The 20015-nt window shown below is 31.3% G+C and overlaps 2 protein-coding genes and 1 non-coding gene across 5 annotated transcripts; all 3 read left to right on the plus strand.

Annotated features, from left to right (window-relative positions):
- Positions 1 to 90: 90 nt before the first annotated feature.
- Positions 91 to 4319, plus strand: LOC100816666 (UDP-glycosyltransferase 83A1). 3 transcript variants are annotated; one of them, XM_041008690.1, is made up of 5 exons: positions 91 to 614; positions 1342 to 2907; positions 3135 to 3195; positions 3423 to 3585; positions 3948 to 4319. In XM_041008690.1, exons 1-2 carry the CDS (start codon positions 125 to 127, stop codon positions 2217 to 2219), a joined length of 1368 nt encoding a protein of 455 aa, XP_040864624.1. In that variant the 5' UTR covers positions 91 to 124; the 3' UTR covers positions 2220 to 2907; positions 3135 to 3195; positions 3423 to 3585; positions 3948 to 4319. The 3 variants fall into 3 exon arrangements, with proteins under 3 accessions (XP_040864624.1, XP_003543952.1, XP_040864623.1); XM_003543904.5 differs by lacking the exon at positions 3423 to 3585; XM_041008689.1 differs by having other exon boundaries at positions 1342 to 3585.
- Positions 4320 to 13414: 9095 nt separating this feature from the next.
- On the plus strand, positions 13415 to 16465 carry LOC100793076 (UDP-glycosyltransferase 83A1). The gene is made up of 2 exons (XM_003543822.4): positions 13415 to 14135; positions 15268 to 16465. Exons 1-2 carry the CDS (start codon positions 13646 to 13648, stop codon positions 16143 to 16145), a joined length of 1368 nt encoding a protein of 455 aa, XP_003543870.1. The 5' UTR covers positions 13415 to 13645; the 3' UTR covers positions 16146 to 16465.
- MIR10186H (microRNA MIR10186h) lies at positions 14599 to 14726 on the plus strand. The gene has a single exon (NR_161719.1). It is a non-coding gene; the product is annotated as a microRNA MIR10186h (primary transcript).
- Positions 16466 to 20015: the final 3550 nt, after the last annotated feature.

Here is a 20015-nt window from a genome sequence, read left to right on the forward strand (position 1 = left end):
TTTTTATTTACAAATAAAAATCTATTTTTTATTTTATTTTATTTTATGCATTGTATGAGTTATTTTAAGTTCTACATATTATATAATTAAAGGGTGTCAGAATCCATAGAAATCCAAATACAACATGGGCATTCCAACTGTGCTAGCTTTACCTTATCCAGCACAAGGTCATGTCAATCCCCTGATGACTCTCTCACAGAAGTTGGTTGAGCATGGATGCAAAGTCTTTTTTGTGAACACAGACTTTGACCACAAGCGAGTGGTGAGTTCCATGGTGGAGCAACTAGATAGCCTTGACGAATCACTACTGAAGTTGGTCTCAATCCCTGATGGTTTAGGACCTGATGATGATAGAAACGATTTGAGCAAGTTATGTGATTCTTTGCTGAACAACATGCCTGCTATGCTTGAGAAGCTCATAGAGGATATTCACTTAAAAGGTGACAATAGAATCAGCCTTATTGTTGCGGATGTGTGCATGGGATGGGCGTTGGATGTTGGGAGTAAATTGGGAATCAAAGGAGCCCTGTTGTGCCCTTCATCAGCAGCTTTTTTTGCCCTGCTGTACAACGTCCCTAGGCTTATTGATGATGGGATCATAGATTCTGATGGTGGTAAGAGTATCATACTTTACTATATGTACACTTGTTTGACTCTATTTACTCTTTATAACTCCTCAGAGCGTAAAATTTACTACTTCGATTCTTATTTATAAGATATAATTATCTAATTCATCATGATAAGACATAATTATCTAATTCATCACGATGAAAGTGATTAATTTGTCCAAAACTACCATTGGAATTAATTCTCTTCTATCACTTCTAAATGTTTGTCAATACAACTCTCTTCTTTTAATTAGGGATAATTTATTCTGTAAAGGATATTATTGACTTATTCTTATAAAATAGAAGAAACACTATTTTTTATTTGGATCTTATAAATAGGAATAGGTAGTACAAACCAATTGACTCTTAGTAACAAATAAAATAAAAGTCATATGAATAGTGTGCTTTTTGATTGGTTGATAGTGTTGGAAGATTGTCTTAATTGTGATCACCTTTTGTTGTGGTCTCTTTGGAGGCTGCTGGAATTGGGGCCACTAGAGTGGTGGTTTAGTTCTACATCTACTAGAAATATGATCAAAATAAAATATATAAGTGAGTGTCAATTCCTATTTTAGAAGCAGTTTTTGAATATTGAGTTAAATCTTAATCCAAATTTTAAGAGATAATGTAAGTTTTTGTTTTTACACTGACACCGTATGTATCATTAAACTCCAATAAATAACCATAAATTTGTTGTATATTAGTATTTATTTTGTGTTGTTTTCAATTGCAGGATTAAGAATAACTACTAAAAGGACAATTCAGATATCACAAGGTATGCCTGAGATGGACCCGGGAGAGCTTTTTTGGTTGAATATGGGTGACACCATAAATGGTAAGATAGTACTCAATTATCTGATGCAGTGTACACAGAGATTGAATATGACAGAATGGTGGCTTTGCAACACCACATATGAACTTGAACATGCGCCATTATCATCTATTCCTAAGCTTGTACCAATTGGTCCTTTGTTGAGAAGTTATGATGATACAATTGCAACTGCAAAAACAATCGGACAATATTGGGAAGAAGATCTATCCTGCATGAGTTGGCTTGATCAACAACCTCATGGTTCTGTCTTGTATGTTGCCTTTGGTAGTTTCACTCATTTTGACCAAAACCAATTCAATGAACTAGCTCTTGGACTTGACCTCACCAATAGACCTTTTCTTTGGGTTGTGCGTCAAGACAACAAGAGGGTATACCCTAATGAATTCTTGGGGTGTAAAGGTAAGATTGTGAGTTGGGCTCCTCAACAAAAGGTGCTAAGCCACCCTGCTATAGCATGTTTTGTCACCCATTGTGGTTGGAATTCTACCATAGAAGGTGTGTCCAATGGGTTGCCTCTCTTGTGTTGGCCATATTTTGGAGACCAAATATGTAACAAAACGTACATTTGTGATGAGTTGAAGGTTGGGTTGGGTTTTGACTCGGATAAAAATGGACTCGTGTCACGAATGGAGTTAGAAAGGAAAGTGGACCAAATCCTTAATGATGAGAACATAAAATCAAGGTCTCTGGAATTGAAGGATAAAGTCATGAACAACATAGCCAAAGCAGGTCGTTCGTTAGAGAACCTTAATAGGTTTGTCAAGTGGCTTAAAGAATAAGGATTGACATTTTATGCATCTGTATTATTTATGTTAGCTGAAAGAAATCAGATCAAAGTTGATGCAGTAAGCTTTTCAAGCGATTAAAATGTCTACAAGGTGCCCAAAAATGAAGATATATATGGCCATGAAACTGAAACAAAATTTAGTAAGCTTTTCAAGTGATTGAAATGTTTACAAGGTCACTTTCTTTGTTTTAGTCGTCGGGATGCTTTAAGACAAAGATAATGTAATCTAGTATCCTTTCTTCCTTTCATTTGATATATATAGTCTTGTATGACATTGTATTCAAGTTAAGAGTATCTCTTAGTACTTTAATTCTTAAATATGTTTTTCTTATAAAAAAAATCACGAAAACTCATTAAGATGTAAATATTTCTTTTTATATATTTAAAGAAATACCATAGTCAATATCAAAACTGATGCAAAACAGATAAAAAACATTGCTCCAAACTAGTATATCATTCTTGGATTCCAAGGCACATCTCAATTACACAGCCTACTCTGAGCATTATTTCACTTTTTTCTGCAATTAACCTCACAGTGACTTTACAAAATCTAGTTAACTAACATTAGTTAATGGAGTCCAGTGGCATCAATTGATTCATGTGGCCAAACCTACTCAACCCAGTAAGTGGGATATAGTAGCAGAGAGGTTCAATTTCTATCTACTGAACCTACTTTGCAAGTAAGTAACAGAGAGGTTTCCTTTCTATCTCTGCCTCTCACATACCTAACTAATATATGGAATATGTTGTATCAGTTATTTCTCAAAACTTTAAATAACCAGTGTTTGAAATGAATTAACTTAACTGTGCTGAATATGCAGAAATAAAACTTGGGGTTTGATTGTAAGATTTTTTTTTTTGCCAAGGGTACTGTTGCTTACTTGAGACCATTTATGTTGTTAAATAGATAACACCTCTATGCAGCAGAAAAGAGTACAACAAAGCCAATGGAAAAGGTTTATATTCAGGTCAGGTGTAGCACAGGTTAAAGTTCACATACAGTTTCTGATAGTACATTGGGAACGTACCTTGGATCTGTAAAGGCAGTTTTAATTTTAGTTTGAATAAGTCAATTGATAAGAATATGTTATTCTGCCGTTAGTGAATTAGTTAGTTTCAGATTTTATTGTTTAGTTAATAGAAGCTCCCAAAATCACAAACATGATTTCTATTCAGTTGTAATTTTTTTATACAGCTGAAATTACAAACACTGGAAAGAAGAAAAACAAGACACAAGCTATCTACTCCTTAAAAAATAACTACTCCAAAGCGCATCAGCCAAAGAAGGCTTCATTAAGCCTGGTGCACAGAATGTAGTTGTCTCTGCTACATCAGGCAAAGAACTTATGAAGATGGAGGTGTAACTTCAACTAGCTATTTTCTCATTACCCTTTTACACATTAGAAATTTGTGCATATAAATTTTTGTTCAAATTAATGGTAAATTGGTTACTAGGGTCATGATGACAAAATAATTGAACATCTATAGTTATTATAAAATGCTAATATTGTACTGTGACATGCGACTCTTTTACAAGGGATGCTATCAGAAACCTCAAATAAAGCATAGACATACGACTCTTTTTGCATGACTTATTACTTGGCATTAACCGTTTCACTCTGTTTTGCTCATGCTTTCAATAATGAAACTCATGTCATTACAAACTCACATGTTGAATTATTCATTCATATCTTATAAATCTGAATTTTTCTTTGTATAGTTTTGAACTCAGTTGGACAAAGCAACCTTGCGGGGTGACATGATTATACATTTGAAAGAGCTGAAAACAAATGCAACACAAGCTAGTGAAGGCCTAATGATACCAAAGAACAATGATAAAATAAGAGTCGAAGAAGGAGGATTTCTACATTCAGTTCTTTATCTATAAGAGATTTCTTATAAGAACTTTTCTTTTTAAATGTGTAATTTAAATCTCCATATGCATAGCATATATCTAAATATGATGAGGGAGTGAGTGAGATTAGCAAATAGCAATTTCACTTGTTAGAGAAGCTGTACATTCTGAAAATCATGTGAATCTGGTTGTACATGTATCAGAAGCATAATAGCAACTTTACTCAGGTTATGCGCACTTGCTGTTGTTGAGTCATTCAGCATTGCTACTCAGGATTACTAAAATTGAAATCCAATACAAACTCATGTGTACTGTGATTCAAACTCATGTTTTTTTGCAATTAAATGTCATGTTTCTCTCTATTTCTTCTTCTTTTTTTGTGTTGTCTCCCAAGTTTTCTTTACCTTATACAAAGAGTGAAATCATATCAGTGCTGCCTGAAGATCAATTAAATTAAGGAGCCCGTCAGATACATAATAAATTGGTTTTAGATAGGATATGATTGAGGTAGAATGAACAAATATGCATCAAGAAAAAAATACGCCACCAAATATGCATCAAGGCTGCACTCTCCTACACCAAACAAGTACATATGATATGTTAATCCCAAAATATAAGCCACAAACACTTGCCAATATATACAAATAAATTAGCTATATTCTACAGCAAAACATGCTGTCATGCTTCCATGTACCCTTTTCAATTTTGTTCCGCTGCATTGGAATACTTCATTTATATTGAAACAGAATAATAAAGTCTGCCTCCATATTTCATAAATTTATTGCTAAAAGCAGAAATGAGAGCATATTCAATATATAATTCCTATTTGTAAGATGCAGAATTGAACATCAAGGGATAGCCTACGAAAATGAGTTATAGATGCTTGTACAAGGACCCTAAAATTGATGTTTCTAAACAGATAAATTCTGTTACATTCAAATATGCATAACCTTGGCAGAGAAAAACTAAAAAGTTAAAGATTAATTCCTTTGCCCACATGAATATGAAACTGAGAACTCAGACTACTATACAATAGTAGAAAAAAATGATTATTGGAAAATGAACTAAAAACGAAATCTCCCACTAATAGCCTATCTAAATAATAAATATCATCCTCAATTGCTCCTTCATCGCCTTATCTGATAACCTCTTGACATAATTCATTCTTTGTTGGTCCTTGAACTTCCAAAGAAACTTCTGATATTCAGGGTTTTTAGCAAACTTTAAAGCCAAGTCAATTTCTTGGGGCTTCACTAAATCCCAGTTTTTAAACCAATTCTTTAAAATCTCTTTTTGAAGGATCTAGCTGTGAAAGATCTGGCATTTTGGCCACCATTTTCCAAAATTAGTTATCACCGCATCCATTTTATTATCGAAACTGTCAATAAATCTAGTAGCTAATGTTGGCATGAGTCAAGGAGATAATATGTAAATTTTCGTTATTTTCTTCTTCTTTTTTCTTGTAATAAGGATCCCTAGAATTATTCTCATGTGCAGTTACTATAATTACTTTAATTAGAACTGCATATTTATATACTTTCTAGTAATAAGCATAATGTACAAGAACAGAAAACATTTTTCTGTATCTTGGTATCAGAAAGAATTACGGTCAATTTTTTTCTCCTTTCCTAAAACCCTAGACTCCTCAAAACCAAATAAGCTGTAATGGCTTAAGAAGCAAAGATTGTACCTGTCTCAAGTTAGAATGTTAGCTCTGACTCCTTTGAGTCATCCAATATCAACATCATACCCTTAATTGAACGACAGAAACTTTAATGTATGGTCAAAGATGATGAAGGTTCATGCTGCGTGCTTGAATAAACTTGGCTACTTGAATGGAAAAAACTGTGAAAGTCGGAGAAGACGGTCCTAGTTATTCCAAATGGGTCATCGAAGATGCGGTTGCACAGGGATGGTTGTCGAAAACCATGGAACCTCATCTTATTGGTATGTTTATTGAGTTACCAACTGCTCGAGACATTTGGGATAGTATTACGTTACCCAAATGTTCTATGACGGAGAAGATGAAGCCCAACATTATGAACTGTGTTGTAATGCAACCCAGATTCAACAAAATGGATAAGCGATGCCCAAGTAGAATGGAGTGTGTGCAGCAGATGTAAAAAACTGTATGGACGATCTTAACAAGGATCGAGTATTTGATTTTCTCAACGGGCTTGACCAACAGTTCAATCCAATTTGAAAGTGACATTCTTTGAAAGAAACCGCTCCCGAGATTTGAAGAATGTTGCCATATTATCCTCTGTGAATTTCAGGGGCAAGAAACTATGCTTGGAAGGAAGGATTTTGTAGTAGAATAATCCATGCAATGGTTTCAAAAACTGCCTCAGGGATGCGACCTCGTTCTTTGCGGGACCTTGATGAAGCCAAGAAAGACAAAATCCGATGCAGTCATTGCAATGCGACTCGACATAAAAAGGAAACTTGCTTTGAACTTCACAGCTATCCCGAATGGTTCTTGGAGAAGAGGAGGCAAAAGAGAGCTAAAGGCAAGCGTTCAGGACAAGCAAAACTCATTGATTATGTAGCTGGAATTGCTGCTGTAGCAACAAGTCAAGGTAGTTCTGTAAATTCCTCCAAAGTTCAAGACACCAATTTGTTGTTTTTCTCAACCAGGTTGATGTGACTGAGCCAACTGATAATTCAGGTACTATTTGTGTCACTTTAATGGTCTCCACTGGTCAAGATACTGGATGGGTAAATGACTCGGGAGCTACAGATCATATGGCATATGATTCGTCTTTTTTCAAACTAAACGTTTACCCTCAAAAGATAGTATTGTAACAACAAATGGAGATCCTGTTCCAGTCACTATAGCGGGTTCAATTGCACTTACTCCTACTTTATCCCTGCATAATGTTTACATGTCTCGACATTTTCTAACTTTCATATGTATGAAGACCTCATACTTGGTAGAAGTGTTTTCAACCCTATTGATTCAAAGACGGTTCTTGGGAAAGGCCATTTCAGGAAACGTCATCGTTGTCTTTCTCTTAATGATGATTATGCCAATGTAAAAATATACATATACTGATCTAAACATGCAAATAAATTTAAATAGCATATTTAGATCAAACAGCGGAAATTAAAAAAAAAAATTACGAGCGCCATTGCAAATTGAACGGGAAGTGGCGCACACACGAACCTGAAAGACAGTTTTGTTCTTCCAGACCCTTACTCACTCTGAATAGATGGTGTATTTTTTCTGAATAGAGAAGTGGGTTTGGTGATACAAAACTGAGAGTACTTCATCCTATTTATAGAGTTTGTCCATCCGAGAGCTCTCAACTTGTTGTTATCAGAACGTGAGATAGGAAGGTATCAGACGGGAGATAAGAAGTTATCAGTACGTGAGATAAATGAGGGGTACGTGATTTGTTACTGAAGGTGGTTGCAAATATATTTGCAAAGATATGGGATGAATGTGGATGGAAAATGGACCAGATTCAAAATAACTAAATGTTCCAAAATAATAAAATAAAAAAAATAAAAAAGGAACGTGGGACGTGAATGCAACGTGGGATTCCAACATTCTCCCGCTTGGTCCATTTAACTCAACATCAACCATAACAATAAACATAATATATGAGTCATGGCGATAGGTCCTCTGATGATGAGTAGTATCTTCCATGTACCACAATATATCGAGTCTCTCAACACTAGCTCTCAACTTAATGAATAAACCATATGTTTATTCTATATCTAAACCGAATGATTTTTCTCAAAATAAATAAATATGTGCACAAAACCATATGAGAAAATATCTAACTGAATTAGAGTTTCATTGAAAATAACTAATGTACGTACAATGAAATTACATCATGGAACCAAGTCTCATTCGTACTACATGATCCTTAAAATTCTTTGATGGCATGCCTTTAGTTAAAGGATCAGCAATCATTAACTGAGTGTTGACGTGTTCAATGACCACTTTCTTTTCTTTAATAAGTTCTCTTATGGCTAAGTACTTGATGTCGATGTGCTTACTTCGACTTCCACTTTTGTTATTTTTAGCCATAAACACCGCAGCAAAGTTGTCACAATACAACTTTAATGGCCTAGAAATAGAGTCCACAACTCCAAGGCCAGATATGAAACTCTTCAACCATACACCATGCGAGGTAGCCTCAAAACAAGAAACGAACTCAGCCTCCATAGTGGAAGTAGCAGTCAAGGTTTGTTTGACACTTCTCCAAGATACAGCTCCACTGGCTAACATAAAAATATAACCAGATGTTGATCTTCGTGAATCAACACAACCAGCAAAGTCTGAGTCGGAGTAACCAATCACTTCCAGACAATCAGTTTGTCTGTACATGAGCATGTAATCCTTTGTTCCTTGAAGATATCTCATCACTTTCTTTGCAGCTTTCCAGTGGTCAATACCTGGATTACTTTGATATCTTCCCAAAACTCCAACAACGAATGCAATATCAGGTCTAGTGCAAACCTGAGCATACATAAGGCTTCCAACTGCTGAAGCATATTGAACTGCACTTTTAACTAGGTGGTTTGATGCTTAATTGTATCAAAAGGACTACATGCTTTTGTATTCTGATCTGTAATTTTACCACTTGTACCAGTTATTGATCTAAATAGTATTATTCAGATTTGGCTTTAAAAAAAATTAAGAGAGTTATCAAGAAACTAACCCCACTTTGGATTCTCAAATCACGTGATCATGGAATGATCTAGCACCAAATTACAAGTCAAATTGAAATTGAACAAAATATTGACAATAAAAGAGGGATTCAAAAAGCTAGAGATGAAGAGGGAACCTGACAAACACAAAATAAAACTCAAACAGAGGTAAAGAGAGTTTTCCATTATTCAACAAGTGAAAATTTTACATAACTCTAATGAAATTACATATGCTATTGTGAGAAAGCATCTTTCAAACGTGAAACCACAATTGATGTCTCGACGAAAGATAAGAAAACAACATGTGAATAGAGAGGAAACCGCGATTCTTGAATGAAGAACTAACATCAAATAAATAGTAGAAGGACATGCCCATGGTGCAGAAAGACAAAAGAGCAAGCAAAAAACGATAAAGAGTGAGAGACGTGCAAAAAATAGTAAGGAGAATTTTATCTTTTGAATATTTATTTTGCGGGACAACACATTGTACTTTGATTTACCAAGTAGCAAAATTTGGAGCTTTAATTATCTCCCAAGATATTTGTTCTATCTTGTGCCGCGACGATTTTATGGAACAAATGGAAAACAATTTGATTTGTTTTGCACTATGGGAAAGAATGGCTCTAATACCCATATGTTAACTTTCCTTTCTTATAAAATGAATGCCAACAAAAATATGATGACATATTTAAAAATAACATGAGTTTGTTACCTTAATCTTTTTTTGTTAAATTGACGTTAATATGAATTTGTTAAATGGTTAGATGATTTGGTGAAAATGTTTAAAAATTTGAAAAGCAGTGTCCATCCTTAGTAAAAACATGAGCAAAGTCAATATAAAAGCTCATATGTAATTTTTAGTGTATAAAACAATAATTAATTTAAAGTTCAGAATTCATACAAATTATTTGAATTCTTTATCATTATCAAAATAATGATATTATGAAATTTTTTATAATTTTATAATTTATTTTAGAGTTAAATAACATTTTGGTTCTATAAAATATGAGCTTTTCATTTTAGCCCTTTAAATAACTTTTTGCAATTGTAATTGTAATTTGTAAGTACTACTTTTTCTTTTGCTCTGTTTGCATCATCATCACGACATAAATTATTATTGTGTACGAATGTCTTTCATAGTTTTTTTTGTTATGAATATTTTTATAACTTGTGTTATGTGATTAATGATTATTATTTTATATACAAATTATGTTTATTACACGTGAATCTTAGTTTTTCATTTGAGATTCAATACAATGATTCTTCCAGACAATCTCGATTAATTGTTGTATTGAATCTTGAATTGTAAGTACACCACAACATCGATTTGTAGGAAAATCAATTTTGTCAAGTGTACCATAATATCAATTTTTCTAAAAATCGATGTTTATTTATGCACCACATTGGTTTTTAGAAAAATCAATTTATTTTTTGCATATTTTACATTTTTTATTTATTGCTTATTATACGACATTAATTTTCTTAAAAACTAATGTGTTGAGTATGTTAACATCGATTTTATGAAAATTAATGTTAACATTGATAATGTTAACGCCGATAGTTTCAACATTCGATAAAAATCGATGTTAAAAGTAAAAAAAAAAAATCATATTAAAACTTTATTTCCTAATAGTGTTGTCTTGTCCTCCAAATTATTGTGAATCAAACAAAAGTCAAATTATAATTTATAATTCATATTTTACAATGGTTTTTTAGCTCAAAAAGTTAGATATCGTTAAGTCTAATTGGCAGAGTTATTAATTAAATTTAATTGTGACATATTTTAAAAAATAACAGACTAAAAAGCAACAATTTAAAATAAAAAACCAAATAAATTTATCAATATTTATAAGAACTAAAAATATGTTTAAATAAGCATATAAGTATATAAGTTATTTAGGAAATAAAATGTAAAAAAAATAGTTAAGTTAAATGAGACTTTGAACTACTTCAAAAACTTATTTAAATTTTTCTTAGATGCATAGACTAAAATCAGAATAAGGTGTATTACTAAATTTATTAATTTTCTTAGATATAATAATAGATGATTATGAACACATCAATCACACCCAAGCTTCATTCCCAGGACCACATAAGGCATATGCACCAACGACTTTAAGCCACACACTATCGTTGGTGCACACATCACAACCAGCACCAACTAATAAGCATTTCCACCATAACTACACCATCATGACAGATAGCTAACTCAAACATTATTTACTTTCAGATCAGTATATGTATAAACAAATTCATACTCTGATAGCCGTGAATTTGCAAACTATGTTTAAGCCAACTAAAGAGTAGAGGCTGTTAATCAAAACAAATGTATATACAACATGAGCATTCCAACTGTGCTAGTTTTACCATATCCAGCTCAAGGGCATGTCAATCCCTTGATGACCCTCTCACAAAAGTTGGTTGAGCATGGTTGCAAAGTCATTTTTGTGTAATAATTAAAATTAACTAGTTAAAAAATAAAAATAAAAATAATAATAATGGAGAGAATAAGACAAGAAAAATCACGATGTCACTAGAAATGTGCGATTGTGACCTTCTAAAGTTCAAACAAGAGGGTAACATTCATAAAGAAACGTGCAATTGTGAAGTATATTATAGGAGCTTATCATCCGGAAAAACTGGAAAGTATTTGAATGATGGCACGTGTCGATGGCTTATCTCTCCGTCGGCCACAAATTATACAAGGAATTTTTCTACCACAGCATGAAAGTATTATTTATATAATATTAAATACACTAAATTATTAATAAATTAAATACTGAATGATTCTTTTATATTTTTCAGATAATAAATACTTTTTATTTACTTTTATTGTTATAAATAAACACGATAATATTCCTTTTTATAAATAAAAAAGTAAATATTTTTTTAGATTTTTATCAACGGATACATATATAAATAATAATATGTCAATATTTATTTAATGTTCTATAACAATGCATAACATAATTATTTATCATTGCAGTTTACATGATATTACATTTAAATAAAGACTTATTAATACAAATATAAGTAGCGGCTTTTAAATTTTGAGCACTTGTAAACAGTTTGAATATATTGAGTAAGAACAACCCAGGAAAATATGTGTTTATATTTCGGGTGTATTGGGTTGGAATTTTAAAATATTATTTTATTATAAAAAAAACTTATAGATTTAAAAAATTTCTAAGAATATTATAACTTCACATTTTTTTTTATAAATTTTTTATAATATTTAAATTTTAATAAATTTATGTCATAAGAATTTAAAAAATTTAAAAGAAATTTATAAATTTATAAGGTTTGAAAGTATTATGTGAATTTTTAAACACATAATCAAAATTACAAGATTTAGTGAAAAAAATAATATGAAATATTGAAGTTTGGATAAAAAAAAATTAATATAAATTTTTTAATCTTTTAATAATTATATTAATTCTAATTTTATATTCTCATATACAAATCTTGTGTACATTAACGTCTTTTCATTCTTACTTTTTGGATATGAATAATAGATTTTAAATTATACGTTATTTTTTTATTTATTTTTTAATTATTATAATTATTTCATGATAAATCTAATTAGATATTTAAATGAGGTGTAATAATATACATATACTAAAAAGAAGTAATAAAAATGAGTAGAGGATTACTAAGTTTTAAGAGTGACAATCGTAAAAATAATATATCGAGCAGCGGGTGATGAATATAATCAATATAAGAAAAAATGGTTAGACTTGGCACATAAGACAAACATTAATTTAATTTTAAAAACTAAAGAAAAATAGTATATTTTACATTTTTTTATTTCAAAAGAATAAGACAAATATATATGACACATAAATCTTAAAAAATATTAAAGAGAAAAGAAAGTATGTATGATGAAAGGACAAAAAGTTTGCTGACCAATTATAAAAGAAAAAAAAATTCTAACAAAATCTTAAGAATTTGATTGATAAAATCCATGAAAATCTTTTTTAAGATATAATCTATGATAATTTATATATTTTTTAATACCAAAAAACTTTTTATAAGTTATAAAAAAAATAATTAAATATCATCAAATTTTATTGTCTTCCTGAAAATATTTAAAAAATTTAATTAAATATTAAAAGACTTATTTATATGATTTAAAAATACTAATTGAATACTACAAAAGTTATTAAAATCTTAATTGAATATAACTTCCTTCAATGGCATATATTTAAATTAAGAAAAAGTGAATTTGAAGGAATCCACGTTATATGTTTTGTCAAATTCGTGCCATATTTTTTATTTTATTTTTGGGTACTTAGGAATAAAAAACAAAGCAAAGCAAATTAAAAAGAGATCGACTTATAGGAAGTGTAAGTTGTGTATCCAAAAAAAGAAAAAGAAAAAGGAAGTGTAAGTCCACTAAGTTGAGTCAAATCCTAGAGGAGCCAAATTAAATATGATCAGGTGGGTCACTCCATTCAGGAGACAATTGGTCCTTATGAGAGCCTATCCCAGCCAGAGCATCTGCAACAGCAAATGCACTTAAATTTATTTGTACCATTAAGTATTTCTCTTAAATTTTTTCATTTGTAACATTCTCGGGTAAAACTTTCAACCACGGAACAAAGGTTGCCAAATATCAATTCCAAAAACAAAAACAAAAAGTTTGCCAAATATATGTTCCAAATTAAAGGAAGAAAAATATAAATAGCTACTAGTCAAAAAACAATATAAATAGCTACTAGTTAAAAAGGATTCCTAAAACAAAAAATATAATACATGTATATAGACTAAAAAAATCACAATGAGATATATATTACTAAATTGATTATTTAATCACAGATTTTTCTTGAAATTATTATATCCCACCAGCCAAGCTACATAAGACACATGCACCATCGGCTTTAAAGAAATGTATATACAACATGAGCATTCCAACTGTGCTAGCTTTACCATATCCAGCTCAAGGGCATGTCAATCCCTTGATGACCCTCTCAGAAAAGTTGGTTGAGCATGGTTGCAAAGTCATTTTTGTGAACACGGACTTCGACCACAAGCGAGTGGTAGGTTCCATGGGCGAGCAACAAGATAGCCTTGACGAATCACTTCTAAAGTTGGTTTCTATCCCCGATGGTTTAGGACCTGATGATGACCGAAACGATGCGGGCAAGTTATGTGATGCTATGCAAAACACCATGCCAACTATGCTTGAGAAGCTCATAGAGGATGTTCATTTGAATGGTGACAACAGAATCAGCTTAATTGTTGCAGATTTCTGCATGGGATGGGCTTTGGATGTTGGGAGTAAACTGGGAATCAAAGGAGCCCTGTTGTGGGCTTCACCAGCAGCTTTATTTGGCCTTCTATACAACATCCCCAAGCTTATCGATGATGGGATCATAGATTCTGATGGTGGTAAGAATATCATATATTTTCCTATATATTCGAACTTGCTTGATTTTATTTGGGCTCTATGGGCACAAATTTTGTTATGAATAAAATATGTTTGTGATTGTTAACAATTATTTTTGTATTTATTTATTATTAATCAATTTGAAAAAGATTAATAACAAATAAAAAATTTATCAAAAAATAAATATAAAATTTGTTAAATAATTATGAATTAAAAAAAGTGTCAAAGGATAAAAATAAATTTTTTGTCTTATTAGAAACTCAATCCAAAGAAAATATTTATTAAAAAATGAATAAAAAAATTTCATATTTATTAGGAATCGAATACATATTTTTCATTTTGTTATAAATACTTATTGTATAGAAAAGAAGAATAACAAATAAAATATGAGTTTAATTACCCATTAAGTTTTTATAGATTTTAAATTTATTACTTTTAGTTCATATAGTTAATAAGTGAATTTTTTTTAATCTTTAAAGTTTATATTTTAATTTTTAAAAGGTCCTTGTTGTCAAAATTCATTAACTAACGGAGTTAAAAAAATTTAACGAAAAAAATCTTTTGGGAATTAAAATGTAAACTTTAAGAACTTCAAAATTTACTTATTAAATTTTAGGAACTAAAAAATTCACTTATTAAATATAAGAACTAAAAGAAATAAGTTTGAAAACTATAAGGACTAAATGAATAATTAATCCTAAAATATTTTTTTTCCTATAAGTTAAAATTATAACTTTTGAATAAACTAATTGTCGAAACCTTATCATATTATTAGTTTCTCCAAAAGCTTATTATTAATTTATACATAAACTAATTTTAGTTTATCTAAAAGTGTATTGCATTTTTTTTTTATAATTTTTTCTTCTTCTTATAAATGTTTAACCAGAAGTTTATCCACACAAGTCTTTACTTTTTAAAGCTCACTTATTACTCAGCTGATTAAGGAAGCAAGCAAATTTTATTGCCATTGAAACCCAAGAGAGAAGCATAATAAATCTCAATATAGATATTTATAGAGGATTTGAATTTATGACTTCTCCTTTCATCCTTTTCCAACTATGAGCCAACTTTATTATATCTTCTCAATAGATTTGTTATAAATTGGTATTTATTTAATTTTGTTTTACATTATAGGACTAACACTAACCACGAAAAAGACAATTCACATATCACAAGGTATACCTGAGATGGACCCACGAGACTTTTTTTGGTTGAATATGGGCGACACAATAAACGGTAAAATAGTAATTAAATATTTGATTCAGTGTACACGAAGTTTGAATCTGACTGAATGGTGGCTTTGCAACACCACAAATGAACTTGAACCTGGGCCATTATCCTCTATTCCTAAGCTTGTGCCAATTGGTCCATTGTTGAGAAGTTATGGTGACACAATTGCAACTGCAAAATCAATCGGACAATACTGGGAAGAAGATCTCTCTTGTATGAGTTGGCTCGACCAACAACCTCATGGTTCTGTCTTGTATGTTGCCTTTGGTAGTTTCACTCATTTTGATCAAAACCAATTCAATGAACTAGCTCTTGGAATTGACCTCACCAATAGACCTTTTCTTTGGGTTGTGCGTCAAGACAATAAAAGGGTATACCCTAATGAATTCTTGGGAAGTAAAGGTAAGATTGTTGGTTGGGCTCCTCAACAGAAGGTGCTAAACCACCCTACCATAGCTTGTTTTCTTACCCATTGTGGTTGGAATTCTACCATGGAAGGTTTGTCTAATGGGGTTCCTTTATTGTGCTGGCCATATTTTGGAGACCAACTTTATAACAAAGCATATATTTGTGATGAGTTGAAGGTCGGGCTGGGAGTTGACAAAGATAAAAATGGACTCGTGTCACGCATGGAGTTAAAAAGAAAAGTAGACCAACTCTTTAATGATGAGAACATAAATTCAAGGTCTCTGGAATTGAAGGACAAAGTTATGAAAAACATAACCAATGGAGGTCGATCATTAGAGAATCTTAATAGGCTTGTCAACTGGCTTAAAGAATAAGGATTGACACTTTATGCATATTGATTATGTTAGCTGGAAGAAATATATTAGTCCAAAGTTGATAAAATAACATACGAACAACGTGACCAAATTAAACTTAAGATGGTCATGAAACTCAAGCAACAATTAGTATGTTTTTCGAATGATTGAAATGTTCACAAGGTTTTCTTTGTTTCAATCGTCAGCTTGGTGTAAGACCAAGACAAATAATATAATCTCGTATCTTTTCTTTATTTTCTTTGATATGGTCTTGTATGACACTGTATTCAAGTTAGAGTATCTTGTACTTTGATATTCTTAATATATTTTTCTTAACTATACATATATTTTTCTTTGAAATTAGTAACTATATGAAATAAAAGAGATAACTTTAAAAACTATAATAACTAAATAGATAATTAAATTATATATATAAATAAATAAATATAAAATGATATATATAATTTAAAAAAACCCGAGAGCGTTGCACGGCTTGAAAGTCTAATTATAATAAATTCAAACAAATGTTCAACTTAGCATAACACAAAAGAAAATTAATTTCTCACAGAAAGGGAAAAGAAAACAAATCTATCCAAGAGAGAAAAAGATGTTGTGGGAGGCATCGACGGGAAATGACGCATATTTGGATTGAGATCTCAAGCTGCTATATATTGTCAAATTATGTACTACTTTACATTTCAATTGTACTAATGAAGCTTCAGTAGGGGAGGTTGCTGAATTGAAGGCTCAAGTTGAGGCCTTACAGGCTGCACTCCAAAGAAAAGATAATGAGGATCAAATGATGAGACACGAGATGAGCCAAGCTAAGAGATGAATGGATGGGTGCAGAAAATTCAGGGCTTATGTTAAATGGTAATTTGATTAATTAATCTGTTGAGGTTGAGGGAGAGAACAACAATGACAATGAAGACATGGATGATTGATTACCATGACCTATGATTTGCTTTAGTTTATTATACTTTTTAAAAACATTATAACTCGTGTTAAGGTGAATAACTTTTGCAACATAGCAGCGTGATTGGTTAATGTCTTTATGTTTTAAAATTTAGGAGTGTCTTTCTATTTTGATACTTTGTAGTATTATCATTTGACAAAAATCTATATTAACTTATAAATACAATATCAGTTCTTACAAAAACTAATGTTAATATATACATACAACATCAGTTTTTAGAATAGACCGATGTTGATTTGTACTCCCAACATCGGTTATTAGTTCTAATCGATGTTATTTGTACTCTCCAACATCGGTTTTTATTAAAAATTGATGTTGTTATTTGACACCAACATCGATTTTTACAATTTAACATCGATTTTTAATTATAAACATCAACATCGATTTTTACTAAAAGTCAATGTTGTTTTTTAGATTTTTCTAATATGTTGTCTATTTTTTAAATTATCCCAAATTAACCTGTAAATTTAAAAGTAGAATCACAACAGATAATTTTCAATCTATTTTCAAGCAGTTCTTAGCAGAAATTTCATAAAAATTGAATATTTACTATGAATTAAGAGAATATTTAATGTGCATACATTACATGAATTGTAAAAAATGTAAATTAACTAAACTACAATTCCAAAATTACTTAAACACTAATTATTTATTTTTTAACTTTCAAATAGTAGCTTGCCCACTGGATGAAAAACGTCTTTAATCTCTCTGGTTCCAATGGTCTAGCATCATTGAAATACTGCATGATATAATAAAATATAAGTTAATAATATATAATACCAATTATAACAAAATGAAATAGGTTTGAATTAAACAATTATTGTTTCCCAATTATTATTGAAACTTCTTAAGATTATAGTTAACATCCAGCGCATGATGTAATATCCGCACTCAGTGCTTCTTTTTTGTCTATTACACTAAATACATTATGAAATTTAAATATTCAAATTTAAGTACAAATTAGTCTACACAATAATAAAATATAATTAGAAGCATTATTTAAATGACTTACTTTTAACAACAATCCACCTAGCAGGAGTCTTGGATTTACTTTGTGGAGTATCGTCAAATCCTTTCAAATCATTGTTCAATACAAACATGGATGCATATTGTATAATTAAAATATTGATGTTCGTGACTAATGCTAATGTTAATGTATTGGAAAGTACAACTGATTTGTTAATAATTCTTTTTAGGTAGTTATTAGGCCTATTGTGTAACGAATAAAATCAGATGACAACATTTTTCTTAGGCAAAATAACGATCATTTGCCAATATGCACTGCAGTGGAGAACAATATAAGTTATTATATACTATTTAAATTCATTTGTTCAGTTTAACTTGCTCATTCATTTGTTCACTCACCCATCCATCTTTTGCTTGATGCCAATTGCAGGAAATCTTTTCGTAAGCAATTTCGTTTTGAGAATTCCTGGCTTTTGGAACCATCTCTAGATGTTGTCGTTAAGGAAGGATAGACAATGGCTCAAATGACAATTTGATCTTGAAGCTCGAAAGTGGTTCCTCTTACATGCACTCATGGGGCCGCCGAGTCAAAATTTCTTTTAGATCACAATTTGACCTTTGTAGAAGAGAGATGGAACAACTTAGGGAAGCATCTTATGAAGATTCAGCAAATTGCTATAATGTGAAAAAGGACAAGCTAAACAATCTGATTGCACAGGAAGTCCTGTTGGAAACAAAGGGAAAAGGTTTACTGGCTCAGAGACGATGAGATGAATTCTCACTTTTTTCACTCATATGCTTCTGCAAGAAAGAAGATCAACACTATTGTCTCCCTCACTCATGATGATGGTATGGTTGTCACAAACCATAAATGAACTTTGTAATGTTGAAAAATCTTACTTTAATTTAGTTGAAATTCGTGAAATAGTGAATCATGTTCCTTTAACACCTCCCTTCTTGCTCTTTTTTCCATTGATGAGTCTAGGGATGCTCTTTTTCAAATGGACTATAATAAATCACCTAGCCCAGATGGCTTGAACCCTCCTTTCTACAAAAATAAATTGGAACCTTTGTGGTTTAGATATTTTCAGAGTAGCAACCTTAGCTTGAAAATGGCTCTTTCCCCCCACAAATTAATCAAACTTCAATTGTCCTCATTCCCAAGATTCCTAACCCTAATTCCATGAAAAGACTTCAAACCCATATCCATGTGCAACGTCCTTTACAAAATTATTTCTAAGAATTATTTCTAAGACCCTAGCCAATCATCTTAAACCACTTCTCCAAAAATGCATATCCTTAGAACAATCAGCTTTTGTGTCCTTAAACCACTTCTCCAAAAATGCATATCCTTATAACATTTGGTCTTAACCTTGGCTTAGAAACCATATAAGTCTTTCATCTCTTCAACTCCGCCTAATGGTCTTGAATCCTTAAATGTTAGCTCTCTTATTGACCATGATCTTAGCTGCTGGCATATGGACACAATCGTGAATCTGTTTAATGATGAAGATGCGCAAGAAATCAAGAAAATTTCCTCTCGTAAACAAGCTAAAAATGGCAACATTGTTTGGAAGTTTACAGCCTCGGGCAACTATTCAGTCAAGACTGCATATCACTTTTTAATGGAGAAACTAATATGCAATGATCATCTGAAAGTGAATGAAAGCTAGACTTCTCTTTGGAACCTCAATATTCTCCCAAAATGAAGCACTTCCTTTGGTGCACCCAAAGATCTTGTCTTCCCACACGTACGCGACTACAGAGTATCTTGTCCACCTTGTTGCAGTTTTTGTGAAAATAATCTGGAAAATGAATGGCATATCTTTTTTGGAAGTGATCAAGTCAAGAAAGTTTAAGAAACTACTGGCCTCTGGAATACAGTCCACACAAACATGCAAGGAGCACAATCAGCAAAGGTACTCATCTTCAAACTTTCACCATCATTT

Source organism: Glycine max, chromosome 13, assembly GCF_000004515.6.
Source record: "Glycine max cultivar Williams 82 chromosome 13, Glycine_max_v4.0, whole genome shotgun sequence".
Taxonomy (NCBI): Eukaryota; Viridiplantae; Streptophyta; class Magnoliopsida; order Fabales; family Fabaceae; genus Glycine; species Glycine max.

Excerpts from the sequence above, each read along its gene's own strand:
- LOC100816666 (XM_041008689.1), top strand. The coding sequence starts at position 125 with ATGGGCATTCCAACTGTGCTAGCTTTACCTTATCCAGCACAAGGTCAT. Across the intron at positions 615-1,341 it reads GATCATAGATTCTGATGGTG|GATTAAGAATAACTACTAAA; the intron begins GTAAGAGTATCA and ends TTTCAATTGCAG.
- LOC100793076 (XM_003543822.4), top strand. The coding sequence starts at position 13,646 with ATGAGCATTCCAACTGTGCTAGCTTTACCATATCCAGCTCAAGGGCAT. Across the intron at positions 14,136-15,267 it reads GATCATAGATTCTGATGGTG|GACTAACACTAACCACGAAA; the intron begins GTAAGAATATCA and ends TTTACATTATAG.